General features: G+C 45.4%; 1 protein-coding gene across 2 annotated transcripts in view; it reads right to left on the bottom strand.

The window, feature by feature from the left end:
- DDX4 (DEAD-box helicase 4) overlaps positions 1–15,003 on the bottom strand; it is a 116,816-nt gene that overhangs the window by 85,078 nt on the left and 16,735 nt on the right. For both annotated transcript variants that reach the window (XM_050946952.1, XM_050946953.1), the window contains 2 exons: positions 10,464–10,538; positions 3,023–3,064 (listed from right to left, as the gene is read on the bottom strand). In XM_050946952.1, coding sequence (XP_050802909.1) covers positions 3,023–3,064; positions 10,464–10,538 — 117 coding nt within the window. The remainder of the gene's footprint in view (positions 1–3,022; positions 3,065–10,463; positions 10,539–15,003) is intronic.

Below are 15,003 nucleotides of genomic sequence, written 5' to 3'. Positions count from 1 at the left end.
CATAGATGCTTTTTCTTTCAGATATTGAAATTCTGGGTAACAATGAAAAGTGAGATGAATAAGATCAGAAGACCTAGGAACTTCAAATGAAAATTGATGGAGACCCTCTCCCACGACACTTAAGTAATCAGTGATAGGATTTGGCAAATTTTACCTAAGGAATACTGGCTCTTCCATCAACTCAGAAACAAGGTGCAACTATTATTATTTATTCAGAATAAGGGTAATTAACCACTGGAATACCTTACCAAGAGATGTGGTAGATTCTCCTTCCCTTTAATCTGTAAAGCAGGACTGGATGTTTTTAACTAAAAGATAAATGCCTTTGACTCAAACAAGTTACTGAGTTTGATCCAGGAATTACTGTATGAAATTCTATGACTTCTTTTTTGCATAAGGTCACACTAGATCAGTGGTTCTTCAACCTATTTACCATTGTGGGCTGCATATGCAGTTCTCTGTGTGTTATGTGGGCCACATCCACATAATATTATACATACACACACACACAACCTATATGGATGTCACATTGGTTGCAACTGTGTGCTGATTGGGCTGCCAGTGGCCTGCAGGTTGAGAAACACTGCATTAGATGATCACAATGGTCCCTTTTGGCCTTAAAATCTATTAACCTATCTTGATTCCTAGGACAATCCTGAGAGGGGAATCACAGAGCTATTTTAAGGCCTTGGCTACACTGGCACTTTACAGTGCTGCAACTTTTTGCACTCAGGGGTATGAAAAAACACCCCCCTGAGCGCTGCAAGATACAGCACTGTAAAACCTCAGTGTAATCAGCGCTGCAAGCTACACCTGTAGAGGATGTGGTTTACATGCAGTGCTGGAAGAGCTCTCTCCCAGCGCTGGCGCTCCGACCACACTCACACTTTGAAATTGCAAGTGTAGCCATACCCTAAGTTACCCAACGAGCACACATGCTAAAAGTAAAGGTCACTTTCTGCAAGGTTCTTGGGGACAGTGCCTTTGACTAATAAGTTGAAGAATATGTATAGATCATTCCCTGAAGTCCTATCAATGTCTTGTTAAGGATCCTGGGAATTGACAGTATCTTGTTTTCTATGGATACTGGCAATTTTCACAAGTAAACGAGGCATAAGCAAATTATTTGAAAACTCCGTATTAGACCTAAACTTCTATCAGATCCACCAATACCAGGCAACCTCTTTGAGAAAGTGCAGAGAGAATGAAAGCTGGGGTCTCCATCTTGAATTTAACCTTCACTGCTCTATTTCACTTCTTTTGGTCTTAGGCAGCCTAAGGAAAAGGCTATCCCTTAGGTCTATTTTTGTAGGGAGACAGACACAAATGGAGTCATGCTGTTGGCAGGGTTTGAAAGTAGTCTTGGATCCATTCTCTGATCAAAGTTTTCCCATACAAGTTTTATCCCAGACCTGATAGCTCTCTTGTGGGTATCTATTTAAGATACATATAAGGCCACCATTACCATTCAACTGCTTCTATCTTTTTAATATATTTATGCTCAGCAACCTGTGAGATGGGCATAATAGTTCTTCCCTATTTTACAGATGGGGAACTGAAGGCAAAGATCAAGTGATTTGCCCCTAGTTGATCAGAAGACTCTGGTGGAACAAAAAATTCAACCTAGAGCCATGGTGTCTCAAGCTTGCACCTTAACCACTGGACTATTCCTCTCTCAGAACAAAAAAAAAAAGCAGCTTTTGCCCATATGAGAAACCCTAATTCTTGGATTTCATCAGAGGTGACAGAATGCTTGGGTCCTTGGTGGTGGTAGCTACCACTTTATGAAGCTTCTCTCCAAAGAGGATTTTACCTGACAATTTTGAAGCAGAGGGTTTGATGAGAACAATTATCTACTGTCCACAGTGGCTATGGTCTTTGCTGCCAGCCTTGAGTCTATAAATTCAGCAGCTAGACTTAAATTTGCCTTGGTCCAGAAAGTACAGGTTCTTTTGGCTGTCACACCAGGACAACGTGGTTCTAGTCAATGAGGTGGTTGCCAAAGAGTCCCTGACAAAGCTTTTAAGTCCATCAAAGGTGGAAGGTGTCTATTTTTCTGTCTGCAAGGCTTTTTGCAAAGATATCACCCTTGGCATGAAAGATTTTGCTTGTTGCTGCCACAAAACCAGATTTAATAGCTAGAACAGGAATAAATAAGTTGCAAGTGCTAAACAGTCACAGACAGAATCTGGCATAAAGGCTGAAAGAACGTGGCTGTCTGAGCTACACTGTTATTTGCAGGAAGAGAGGTACTATCCACATGTCTGGAGGAGAGTCCAGGACCTATAAAAATGACTGGACAAATCCTGAAGATAATGGCATACAGCTAATTCAGTTACAGAAGGAAGCTACAATTATTCTATATTTGATTCAAAACAAGACTATAGCTGACTATCACACGGAACTTCCTTTGAACCACAACCTCCAGAGTTCACTTTTAAAAGTTAGGAATATTCTTTTCTGATAAGCATTAGCTTAAATTTTATGCTTTTCTCCAACCAGCAATTAAGACATGTTTTTGCTAAAAGGTTACATTTTATTCCAGTGTGGAACAGCAAGTTCTTTAAGTTCACTGCTAAACTGCACCCTCTGCTCTGACCATATTAACCTTTTGTCCAGATTAAGAATACAGTTTTACACTTAAGATTGGTACTATGAAAAACTGCATTTTTAGCATTTCTAAAAATGTCCCAGTCTTTCAGTTTAAAAATTTAATAGACATGAAAACACTGTCAAAGAAGTCTCAACATGAATGCTTTAAGAGGGAACACTGACATACTTTTAATAGGAATTACAAAACACACTGCATAAAACAGCTCAATAATTGCCCTGCAAAGTATTTAACACATGATCATATCTACACACCGAAATAATGTCAGGCACAGCCATATCAAACCACCTACCACACTGGAAAGAGACTGACTGAAAGTTATTATAATTTAACGTGACATCTCTACAATACGTAGACATGTACTGATGGTGAATTATGCTACAAAATACAGACTGGAAGAATCAAGCTTACCTCTCTCAAATCCAGAGTTTCTTCTTTCTTCAAATTTATGTCCTAGTGCAATTACAGGGAATAACAGACAAATAAGCTATAGCAGAAGAATCAACATATGTATTACCATAGATTCATATTGATAGTGTTTAAGAGTCAGACAGGACCATTATGAACTAGTCTGACTATCCAGATAGCCCAGACCACAGAACCTCATCCAATAATCAGAATGGAATATTAGGATCAGAGTAACCTGTACTTGAAGGTCTTTATCAAACCTTTCCACATCAGAGATACTGAAGACAAACCAAACAGAATTTTGGCCTGGCAATCAAGACTGCAGCCATCCCAACATCTTGTGTAAAAGTGATGGATGTTTTGTTTTCTTTTCTTTTTGGGGGTGGGGGGTAGGGGCGGGAGAATAGACAAGTCTATGGCATGTCAACTCCATTTTTGGAGACCAACTCTAAAATCTTTGTCCTTCAGAGACCACTCCCCCAGGTACTCTCTCAATTTACATACTCTAGCTTCATCCATGAGGTCAGCAATAGTCTCCCTACAGGCTTTTGCAGCTAGCAACTTCCTGGCAATTGATGCATGCCACTACTACTGTATTGACCATTCCGAAGAACACATAACCACCTTTTTGCATGGGTCGTTCAGGGTAATCAGGGCTAATAGCTGCTTAAATTATTTACCACAAGTCTGAAGGGGACCTAATTTCACACATGAAACTAACATTTGTCCATTTCAATACCTCTGGGTTCAGCAGCAGTTGTGAAATTTAAAATTGTTAATTTAATACTGTTGCTTACAGTTTTGCCAAGACAGCAGTCGATGCAGCCACTGGATTTAAAGAACTCAGTTTATTCTTAAGATTTCAAAATACTATGAGGAATTTAAGTTGCAGTAACATTGCACCCACCATTAAAAGCCATAAAAATTGAATGAAAAGCATTCTAGAAAGCTCTTTTCACCCCCACTTTATATTTTACAAAATTTCCACTAAGGCTGAAGTTTCTTACATAGCCTCAGCCCTAAAAGTCTTTGGAATAAAATTTCAACGAAAGGTCAGTCAAGTTATTTTGGTCTTAGAGGAGTGCGAGGGAAAATGCAACATAAAAGACACACACACACCACAAACCCACCACACACCTCATCTCTGAAGGACAAGAAAACCAAGGATGGAACTCTATCTAAATCATACATCTTATCAACGTAACCTGTTCTCTGTACACTGATCCCTCAAAGCTACCTCTACCCTGGAACCATCCTCCCTTTGGCCAAATTCACATCTTGGCCTGACTTTCTGACATCTCCTCATGAGTCTTTCAACTCAGCCTCCACATCACTGACACCCTCAATTCACTCATCCAGGCCCACATTATGGGTGTCAACTTCAATGTTGCACCCTCTCTCTACATCTACACACAACCAGGTGTCAAAACCTTGTAGCTCTGTCTTACAAAAGATCCAAGACATATGCCACATGCAGCATTTAACAGTCAGGTCTCAGTAGATGCCCATACACCTAATAAAAAGGAAACAAACACAGCAAAGTACCTTCCTCTCTCCATATGATCAAAACTCTTGGCCATGTCATCATCTTATGCCTAGACTCCTAATCTGTCCCTGAGTACGGCAACCTTGTCTCCACATTTAAAAAATTGCCATTAATCTCTTCCTGGCTACACTACCTTCTTCTGAATCCTTCCACTCACTCCCTATCTCCTCCACATCAGACACCTGCTTCCCTTCTTTTACCACTTATGGCCCTATCCTAGCTAGCTGTTCTATTAGCTTACTGCTACTTCAAGCACCTTTCCTCCAACTGCATGGCTACACTGGCGCTTTACAGCGCTGCAACTTTCGCACTCAGGGGTGTGAAAAAACACCCCCGAGCGCTGCAAGATATAGCGCTGTAAAGCCTCAGTGTAATCAGTGCCGCAGCGCTGGGAGCACGGCTCCCAGCGCTGCAAGCTACACCTGTAAGGGATGTGGTTTACACGCAGCGCTGGGAGATCTCTCCCCCAGCACTGGCGCTCCGACCACACTCACACTTCAAAGCGCTGCCGAATATCAAGTGTAGCCATACACTTAAGATTCCAGCTTTCACTAGACATCAGTTAGCACAAAAGCATTTGAGGGAGGAACTTTCCCCAATATAGCCCCAATGCATATTTGATGCTCTGTACCTCAAAGCAGAACCCTGGAACCTCCATATTCACCACTGTCATACAATTATGATACATTTTGTACAAAGTATGCCTTGTGAGGCATCATTTTACAAGATTTATCTGCTGAATATTAATATCCTGTTGGATTAAATGTGCTTTCATTATATGCGAAGTTATGAAGCCAAATTGCTGTATATGTTAGGTTGGGGAAATGCCCACAGCCAACTTTTCAATTGCAACAAAGAACCAGCTAGAAATACGCTGACAGCCCATTAAAGGAATCCACTCTCCCAGTGGCCATCGCTGAGACTTCTTAGAGAAAGCACATATGTAATGGAGACTGCTTGAGGGATCAGGCAGTCCCGATTGGTCATCAGAGCAAAGATTTTTTTCCAGCAAGCTGGAAGAAAATATGAAAGAGGGGAAGTGACAACACTTAGCCTCTTTCCCCCCCCCCCCCCCCACTCCATTTCAAGGCCTGGAGGAAGGTCTGGAAGAAGGAAGAAAAAAGACCTTGAACAGGGGAAGGGTGGTCCCAGGCTGGAAATTAGTTCCAGTCTGTTTATTGAGAAACTGTAATCTGCTTTGTAACATCAGTCAAGGTGAGAAAAGCTGTTCAATTCAACTCTTATGTAGACTAAAACTTTAGGATTTAGAAAGCATGATTACTTCTTATTTAAAGGTAATGTCTCTAAACTTTATGCCAATAACGTTAAAACACAGATTTATTAACTATGAAAGATTTTTATTTTACCTAAAACAGCGTGTTTTAGTTGCAGTGCTTGGGAATCTCAACTCAGGGCTTGTCTACATCAGAAAGTTGCAGCGCTGGTGAGGGAGTTACAGCGCTGCAACTTAGGAGGTGTACACATCTGCAGGGCACCACCAGCGCTGCAACTCCCTGTTTGCAGCGCTGGCCGTACTCCCGTTTTGTCTCGGGTGTAGAGGATCCAGCGCTGGTGATCCAGCGCTGGTAATCAAGTATAGACACTTACCAGCGCTTTTCTTGACCTCCGTGGAATAAGCAGGTATCCCAGCATACCTGAGGAAGCCTCTGGTAATCAAGCTGGTCTCCTTCCCCGGCTTGCTCTCGCGTTCCCCGAACCCCGAGCAAGCAGGTCTCCTTCCCTGCGGTTTGCAGGGTGGTTCCGGGAACGCGAGAGCAAACCGGGGAAGGAGACCAGCTTCGCCGCGGTTTGCTCTCGCGTTCCGCGAACCACCCTGCAAACCGCAGGGAAGGAGACCTGCTTGCTCGGCGGTTCGGGGAACGCGAGAGCAAACCGGGAAAGGAGACCAGCTTCGCCGCGGTTTGCTCTCGCGTTCCGCGAACCACCCTGCAAACCGCAGGGAAGGAGACCTGCTTGCTCGGCGGTTCGGGGAACGCGAGAGCAAACCGGGAAAGGAGACCAGCTTCGCCGCAGTTTGCTCTCGCGTTCCCTGAACAAGCAGGTCTCCTTCCCTGCGGTTTGCACGGTGGTTCGCGGAACGCGAGAGCAAACCGCGGCGAAGCTGGTCTCCTTTCCCGGTTTGCTCTCGCGTTCCCCGAACCCGAGCAAGCAGGTCTCCTTCCCTGCGGTTTGCAGGGTGGTTCGCGGAACGCGAGAGCAAACCGCGGCGAAGCTGGTCTCCTTTCCCGGTTTGCTCTCGCGTTCCCCGAACCCGAGCAAGCAGGTCTCCTTCCCTGCGGTTTGCAGGGTGGTTCGCGGAACGCGAGAGCAAACCGCGGCGAAGCTGGTCTCCTTTCCCGGTTTGCTCTCGCGTTCCCCGAACCCGAGCAAGCAGGTCTCCTTCCCTGCGGTTTGCAGGGTGGTTCGCGGAACGCAAGAGCAAACCGCGGCGAAGCTGGTCTCCTTTCCCGGTTTGCTCTCGCGTTCCCCGAAACCCCTTGAAGCCGCCCAACAGCGCTGCAGTGTGGCCACATCTAACACCACTTGCAGCGCTGGTTGCTGTAAGTGTGGCCACTCTGCAGCGCTGGCCCTAGTACAGCTGTACTAATACAGCTGTAACAACCAGCGCTGCAAAATTTTAGATGTAGACATGGCCTCAGTTTACAAAGACTACTGTGTCTCCTCTCCACAGTGAAGGAGTGGCAAACTACTTAATGAACTTCCACTGCCCAAGGGAGCCTTGAGTAGCCTAAGACAGTATAGCCCTGGGGTGAAAGACCAGGGAGCTAGGGGGGGAATGGCCAGAGCCTCTCTATTGCTGGCTCTTGAGTGGCTGGGAGGTCATTCATGTAACTCAGCTGGGTGTGTCCCTGCCTGTGGATGTCTGCATAAGTGCAGTGCTCATCAGAGGTTTGAAGCTCGACATCAGCATCACAATGTGAGGGACAGCCTAGGCTGGTGGGATAGAGGACTCAGCAATCCCACAATTCAGGTTGCACCCCAGGGCCCCAGCCACAGCATGGGAAAACCTCCCTGAGAAACAGTGTAAAACAATCACCTCATCGTCCTTCAAATCCCAGTAGATCTCTCTGCAAAACCCTGCTTAATGACCATAACTCAACAAACGGCAAACTGAGGGCTTGTCTACATCACAAAGTTGCAGCGCTGGTGAGGGGGTTGCAGCGCTGAAACTTAGGAGGTGTACACATCTGCAGGGCATCACCAGCGCTGCAACTCCCTGTTTGCAGCGCTGGCCGTACTCCCGTTTTGTCTCGGGTGTAGAGGATCCAGCGCTGGTGATCCAGCGCTGGTAATCAAGTGTAGACACTTACCAGCGCTTTTCTTGACCTCCGTGGAATAAGCAGGTATCCCAGCATACCTGAGGAAGCCTCTCTGGTAATCAAGCAGGTATCCTTCCCCGCGGTTTGCTCCGGTGTTCTCCGAATCCCCCCCCAAGCGGGTCTCCTTCCCAGCGGTTTGCAGGGGGGTTCGGGGAACGCGAGAGCAAACCGCGGGGAAGCAGGTCTCCTTCCCCGCGGTTTGCTCTCGCGTTCCCCGCACCCCCGAGCAAGCAGGTCTCCTTCCCCGGTTTGCTCTCGCGTTCCCCGCACCCCCGAGCAAGCAGGTCTCCTTCCCCGCACCCCCGAGCAAGCAGGTCTCCTTCCCCGCCGTTTGCAGGGGAGTTCGGGGAACGCGAGAGCAAACCGCTGGGAAGGAGACCTGCTTGCACGGGGGTTCGGGGAACACTGGAGCAAACCGGAGAAGGAGACCTGCTTTCCCGCGGTTTGCTCTCGCGTTCCCCGAACCCCCCTTGAAGCCGCCCAACAGCGCTGCAGTGTGGCCACATCTAACACCACTTGCAGCGCTGGTTGCTGTAAGTGTGGCCACTCTGCAGCGCTGGCCCTATACAGCTGTACTAATACAGCTGTAACAACCAGCGCTGCAAAATTGTAGATGTAGACATACCCTGAGACTCTATGCTGGTGCAAAATATACTTATTTCACTGTAACCTCATCCTCTTTCTTCACCCCAATGCTTGTTTTGACCACCTATGTTCTGTTACATTTTGTCATAAACCAAGACTGTAAGCTCTTTGAGGCAGGGACTGCAATTCTTGTCTGTACAGCATCAAGTACAACTGAGTTCTTATTCCCAACTCGGGCCTCTAGGAACTACTATAATACCATAACTAATTTTAGTTTTCCTGCATTAAATATTTTCTGTCAATTTGATGTTCGTCCACTTGCCCGATCTTCCCCATACCCACCAGTAATTTGTTTCTACTGCAGCAAAGATGGACTCATGAAAAAACACTACATGGGAAAGGAAAACTTCTGCAACAGGAAGAAGCTATTTATATACTTCCCTGCATATGTACAATAGCACTTTTCCAGCAGTGTGATATTACAAGCTATTACGCATTTATGATTTTTTCAGATGACAACAAAACTACTATTGTGAAGAGTGCAAATGTGATCACATTGATTAAAATAGACATTTATTTTGAGTCATACAGTACCTTTTAAAGGTACAGAGGCAATAAAGACATATTAGCTCCTAGAGTAATAAAACATACTGCAATGTTAGTGATCACTGTACTCTGTATGGAAAGGTAATACCCGACTTTGCAACCAACCAATTTTTAATAGCAATGAGTGTAAATGAAGTACCTGAGAGCTGTACTACTCTGACAGAAATATTAAATTAACCTACTTGAAAAGTGAACCAAATGAAGGAAGCAGATACATTGTCTTGTGACAAAATCAAGGTAATTAAAGTTCTCAAAATGTTTTCACATTAAGCTACAACTATTTCACAGACATCTGTATTAATAAGTTATCAGTTTACAAAATAAATCAAATTTCTTCAGCTCTCAGTAAACAAGGACCAATTTATTTAAACAAGTACAAAAATCAATTAGTACAAGCAAAAGTTCTGGGGCACCAGTACCAAGGCCTTGGTTTTTAATTACTGTGACAAAGGAGGGAGGGAGCTCTCTTTTATGGATATCCAGCTAGTCAGTAGCTATAGAATCATCCTTAGCAGCTGTACCCTAACTGCCTTAACTGTAAAGGGTTAAGAGAAGCTTAACCTGAGTCGGCACCTGACCTGGGGAACCAATAGGGAGGCTGTACCTTTTCAAATTGGAAAAACTGCTGTGTATGAGGTGAGGGGTCTTTATCTCTTGACTGGAGAGAGGGGAAGGCAGCAACAAGCTCTAAACTTTAAGACGGGTATGGAAAATCATCAGCAGCATACTTAGAAACTCCTCATTTGGAACCGCAGATATGCAAGTAGCACAGGAAAAGTTAAAGAGATGTGATTAAGAACCGTTTTGGTTTGTGGATTCCTCTGTGCTAACCCCAGGTGCTTTTGTTTTGCTTGTAACCTTTAAACTGAACCCCAAGAAAGTTATTTTTGGTTTTTAATCCCCAAAACGTGAAAACTCTGCTTGTTTCTTTTTTAATAAAATTTATCTTTTTTTTTTAAAAAGAATTCTTTGATTCCAAAGTCCTTAGACAAGCGGTTGGTCTGTGTTCACATTGTTAAGGCAACTAGTTAGTATTTTATTCTCAAGCTTCCTTAGGAAAGGGGGTGAAGAAGCTTGGGGGATATTTTGGGGGGATAGGGATTTCAAGTGACCGTTCCCTGAATATTTGTGAAAATCACTTGGTGGTGGTGGTGGCGGCAGCAACATCTGTCCAAGACAGAAGACTGTGCCTTGGAAGAGTTTTAACCTAAGCTGGTAGAAGATAAGCTTAGGGGGTCTCTCATGAGGGTCCCACATCTGTACCCCAGAGTTCAGATTTGGGGTGGTATACCCTGAAAATTACACATTAAGAATTTACGTGACAACAACAGGACTTTAAACGAACGTTAGATAATACAAAAACTACCTCTATTCCCAAAACTCCTTCCAGTACCAAAGTCACCCCGCATGAGTTGACTTCTGTTAGGTTCCACACCAGCATCTATGGGAAAAACAGAAAGAATTATTGATTCAGATATCAATACATTGTTTTTCCTATTTCAAAATATCCATGTTAGGACTAAGCTATTTCTACAGCCATTAGAGATATACCAACCCTCAACTCAAAAAATAATCTACCAGCAGTTACTAGCCATGCTAAGAGGAAACTCCTCCTTTCACTTGTGTCACAATATAGTAATGTATAATGGGCTAGGTCTCAGATTTCGGTTTTGTGAGGCATCAAGCAGATCACTTTTGATATAGAACACCAGACCAGATGGACCCATAGTCCATTCTAATAAGTTTTTTTTTTGTTCTGAACTACCAAATCCAAAAGTTGTTTAAAGTTCTCACTGGAGACATTTACTTTGAATTGCCATGTGTACATTCCCAGGCAAGCTATACCAACAAATATGAGTTCTAGTTGGAGTCATTTGTGTATGAAAGAGTGAAAGAAAATTAATCTTAATTTTAAAAGATGCAAAATGCGCATAACCAGAGCATTAAAAACTACATTCTGTTATGTGTTAAGCTGCCCTATCACTAGGTGTTTTTATTAATTACCTCAACACTGCTCCTAATATATATTGCCTTAGAGTATGGATAGGGTGGTGTGACAGACCCAAACCAGTGGGGTACAGGAGTCTGGTAGAGGGCAAATATACCGGTCACTGGCTGAGTAGTTTTCTGTTCCCTGAATGACCACAGCAGGGGCTGCACTACAATAATCAGGAACCTGCTAGAACCAATTCAGGCAGACAGGCTGATTAGATCACCTGCAGTCAATCAAGGCAGGCTAATCAGGGCACCTGGGTTTAAAAAGGAGCTCACTCCAGTCAGGCAGGGAGGAGCCAGAGGAGAGGAAGTGCGTGTGAGGAGCTGAGAGCAAGAGGCACAAGGAGCTAAGAGCGAGAGGCTGTGCTGCTGGAGGACTAAGGAGTACAAGAGTTATCAGATACCAGGAGGAAGGTCCTGTGGTAAGGATAAAGAAGGTGTTTGGAGGAGGCCATGGAGAAGTAGCCCAGGGAGTTGCAGCTGTCACGCAGCTGTCACAAGAGGCACCAGAAGGCCCTGGGCTGGAACCCAGAGTAGAGGGCGGGCTCAGGTTCCCTCCAAACCTCCCAACTCCTGATCAGACACAGGAGGAGTTGATCCAGACTGTGGGGAAGTTCACTGAGGTGAGTACGTCTGCCAATAAGTACAGGACCCACCAAGGTAGAGGAGGAACTTTGTCACAGTGGATAAAGTATAATGTTGGTGTAATTGCTGCAAAATATTTTCTAAAGAAATCTTGTATGAATCTGTACATAATTTTTTAAGAAAAATAAAGCAGAACAAAAATCTCGTTATTTCATTAACAGAATGGAGACTCACTGTATGCTTTAAACCACAAGCAAGCATAAAAAGAAAGCTCATGACTGCATTATAAGATGTATTTTTTCCATTAGTAGTTTAGCTTTACAGTAACAGCGCACATACGCAAAAAAAATCACTACATGCTGTGGAAGTAATGAAATCATAGGGTCTTCACTACAGACACCACTATTGCAGCTGTTAAATTTTGTTTTGTCCAGGTTTCTCACTTCACTAGTTGAATTATAACATGGTTCCACTTATTAAATGGAATGCAACTTGAGAAACTGTTTTAGCTACTACATCTATTCCAATCTCTCTGAAGATGATGTTTTGGAAATGATTCTCTTCCCTGTACTGTTTGAAAAAAAGACACAGAAAACTAGCAACTGCCATAAGAACAAGAAGAAGAATAGCCATACTGGGTCAGACTGAAAGTCCATCTAGCCCAGTATCCTGTCTGTCGACAGTGGCCAATGCTAGGTGCCCCAGAGGGAACGAACAGAACAAGTAATCAAGTGATCCATTCCCTGTCACTCATCCCGAGCTTCTGGCAACCAGACGAGGGATGCCATCCCTGCCCATCCTGGGGAATAGCCATTGATGGACCTATCCTCCACAAATTTATCATCTAGTTCTTTTTTGAACTCTGTTATAGTCTTGGTCTCCACAACATCCTCTGGCACAGAGTTCCACAAGTTGAGATAGCAGCGAGGTTTACCCTGTTAGGTGACCCTGCCAGGCCCTGTTATTTCAGATGTAGGAGGTACTCCAGGACAAGTATAGGCACCTGGTATAGGCACCTGGAGCGCAGGTGCTGGTGTGCCGAGCATCGCGCAAGTGAATCTCTTCCACTTATCTAGTTAAGTGGTGCTGGTGGATGGTTTTCTGCTGCTGAGGAGAATCTCCCTTACTGGTTCCAAGCACAGGAGTCTCAGTGGGTTTAACCATAAAGCTTCCAAGCCATGAAATGGAAGGACTGGAGGTCTGGGTGGTGAAGGCGACCATGTTCCTGGGTGATGAGATCTGGGTAAAGTGGTAGCAGAATCAGGGTGTCCACGAACAGCTCCAGAAGCGTGGTGTACCAATGTTGGTGGGGTCATGCTGGGGCCAATGGTTCTACCTTGTCTCTGCAAACCTTGAGCAGTACCTTGTATACGAGTGGGACTAGTGGAAAGGCATACATGAGGCAGGCCCCCCAAGATAGCATGAATGCGTTTGAGATCAAGACTGGGCTGTGCTTCCAGAAGGAGCAGAACACTGGGCACTTTCTGTTGCAAACAGATCTACCTGGGGTAACCTCCACCCTTGGAAAATGCAGTGTAGGACATCTGGACAGATGGACGACTTGTGGTTGCAGAACCTCCTGCTGAGGTGATCCACTAGTTCATTCTCCACTCCTGGGAGACACAACGCCTCCAGGTGAATGGAACGGGCTATGCAGAACTCCCATAGTTGATGGCTTCCTAACACAGGGGGGAGGAACAGGCTCCGCCCTGTTTGTTGATGTAAAACATGGCAGTGGTGTTGTCGGACATTACTGCCACGCACTAGCCTTGCAGTCGGGACAGGAAGGTCTGGTAGGCTAATCACACCACTATGAGTTCCTTGATATTGATATGGAGTGAGAGCTCATCCTGCGACCACAGGCCTTGTGTTCGAAGATCTCCCAGGTGAGCCCCCCAACCCAGAGCTGACGCATCTGTTACTGGAGACAGAGGGTTTTGGGCTGTTGAAGTGAACTCCTTCACAGACTGTCCTAGGGTTGCACCACCAACAGAGGGACTTGGTTATGTGCTCTGGCACAGACACCACTGACTCCAGGCTGTCACACCCTGGGCAATAGGTCAAAGCAAGCCACGCCTGTTGGACCACGTAAGTGCAGGCTTCCATGTGGCCAAGGAGACTCATACATCCTCTTGCTGTCATGGTGGGGTATTGCCTGAGGCTTTGGATCATGTATGCCATTGCTTGGAATTGGGTCTCTAGCAGGAATGCCCTTGTCTGTAGTAAGTCCAGCGCTGCCTCAATTAATTCTATTCTTTGGATCGGTGACAAGATCGACTTGTTTACATTGAGGAATCGTACCAGTCTCTCAAAATTAACTCTCACTAGTCAGACTTGAGACTCCACCTGCTCTCTGTAGCGCCCCTGTAACAGCCAGTCATCAAAAAAAGGGATAAACCTGTACCTGCCTTCTGCAAAGAAAGGCTATAACCCTCGACATACACTTGGTGAACTCCTGGGGCCCTGTCAAGAAACCGAACACTGAACTGATAATGTTTATGGTCGACCACAAACCGCAGAAATCGTTTGTGCTCAGGCGAACAGATATGTGAAAATACATGTTGTTCACGTTGAGGGCGGTGCACCAGTCTCCCGGATCCAAGGAGGGGGATGACTGTGGTCAGGGATTCCATGCAGAACTTCAGCTTGACCAAGAACTGGTTGAGTCCTCGCAGATCTAAAATGCGTCTGAGACTCCCTTCTGCTTTGAGGATTAGGAAATAACAGGAGTAGAATCCTCTGTTCCTTAGCTCCCGAGGAACCTCCTCCACTGCCCCATGGTGAGGAGCAATTGATTGCACCTTCTGGATAAGGAGTTGCTCATGAGAAGGGTCCCTGAAGAGGAATAGGGAGAAGAGGGGGAGAGAGAGAGAGAGAGAGAGAGAGAGAGGGGAGGAGCAGAATTGGAGAGAATATCCCACCGCTACCATGTGAAGGACACAGCAGTCCAATGTTATTTGGGACAAAGTGGGACAGCAGATTCATGAAGCATAGGGAAGGATCTGGTGCAGTGGCAGGCACACTGTCCTCGGGTGCATCTTCAAAAGGCCTACTTTGAGCCCGACGAACATTTAGTCGGGACCTGGCCCTCACCTGACTGGGAGTGCGACAGTCTGCGCCTGCCATTCCTACTCCTCTTTCTATAGAAGTCTTGTGTGGGTCAAGGAGGGTACAACCACTGCTGTTGAGGCTGCAGTTTGAAGCATTTACATTGGGTTGCAGGGGGGTGCATAACCAGCGACTTCATGGTCGCCCGGGAATCTTTCAGGCTGTGCAGCTTGGAGTCCATCTGCTCCAAGAATAACCATGCCCTCAAATGGCAGTCC

Source organism: Gopherus flavomarginatus, chromosome 3 (assembly GCF_025201925.1).
Source record: "Gopherus flavomarginatus isolate rGopFla2 chromosome 3, rGopFla2.mat.asm, whole genome shotgun sequence".
Classification (NCBI taxonomy): domain Eukaryota; kingdom Metazoa; phylum Chordata; order Testudines; family Testudinidae; genus Gopherus; species Gopherus flavomarginatus.
Note: the sequence above shows the minus strand (reverse complement) of the source record. Positions and strands in the feature narration are given on the sequence as shown.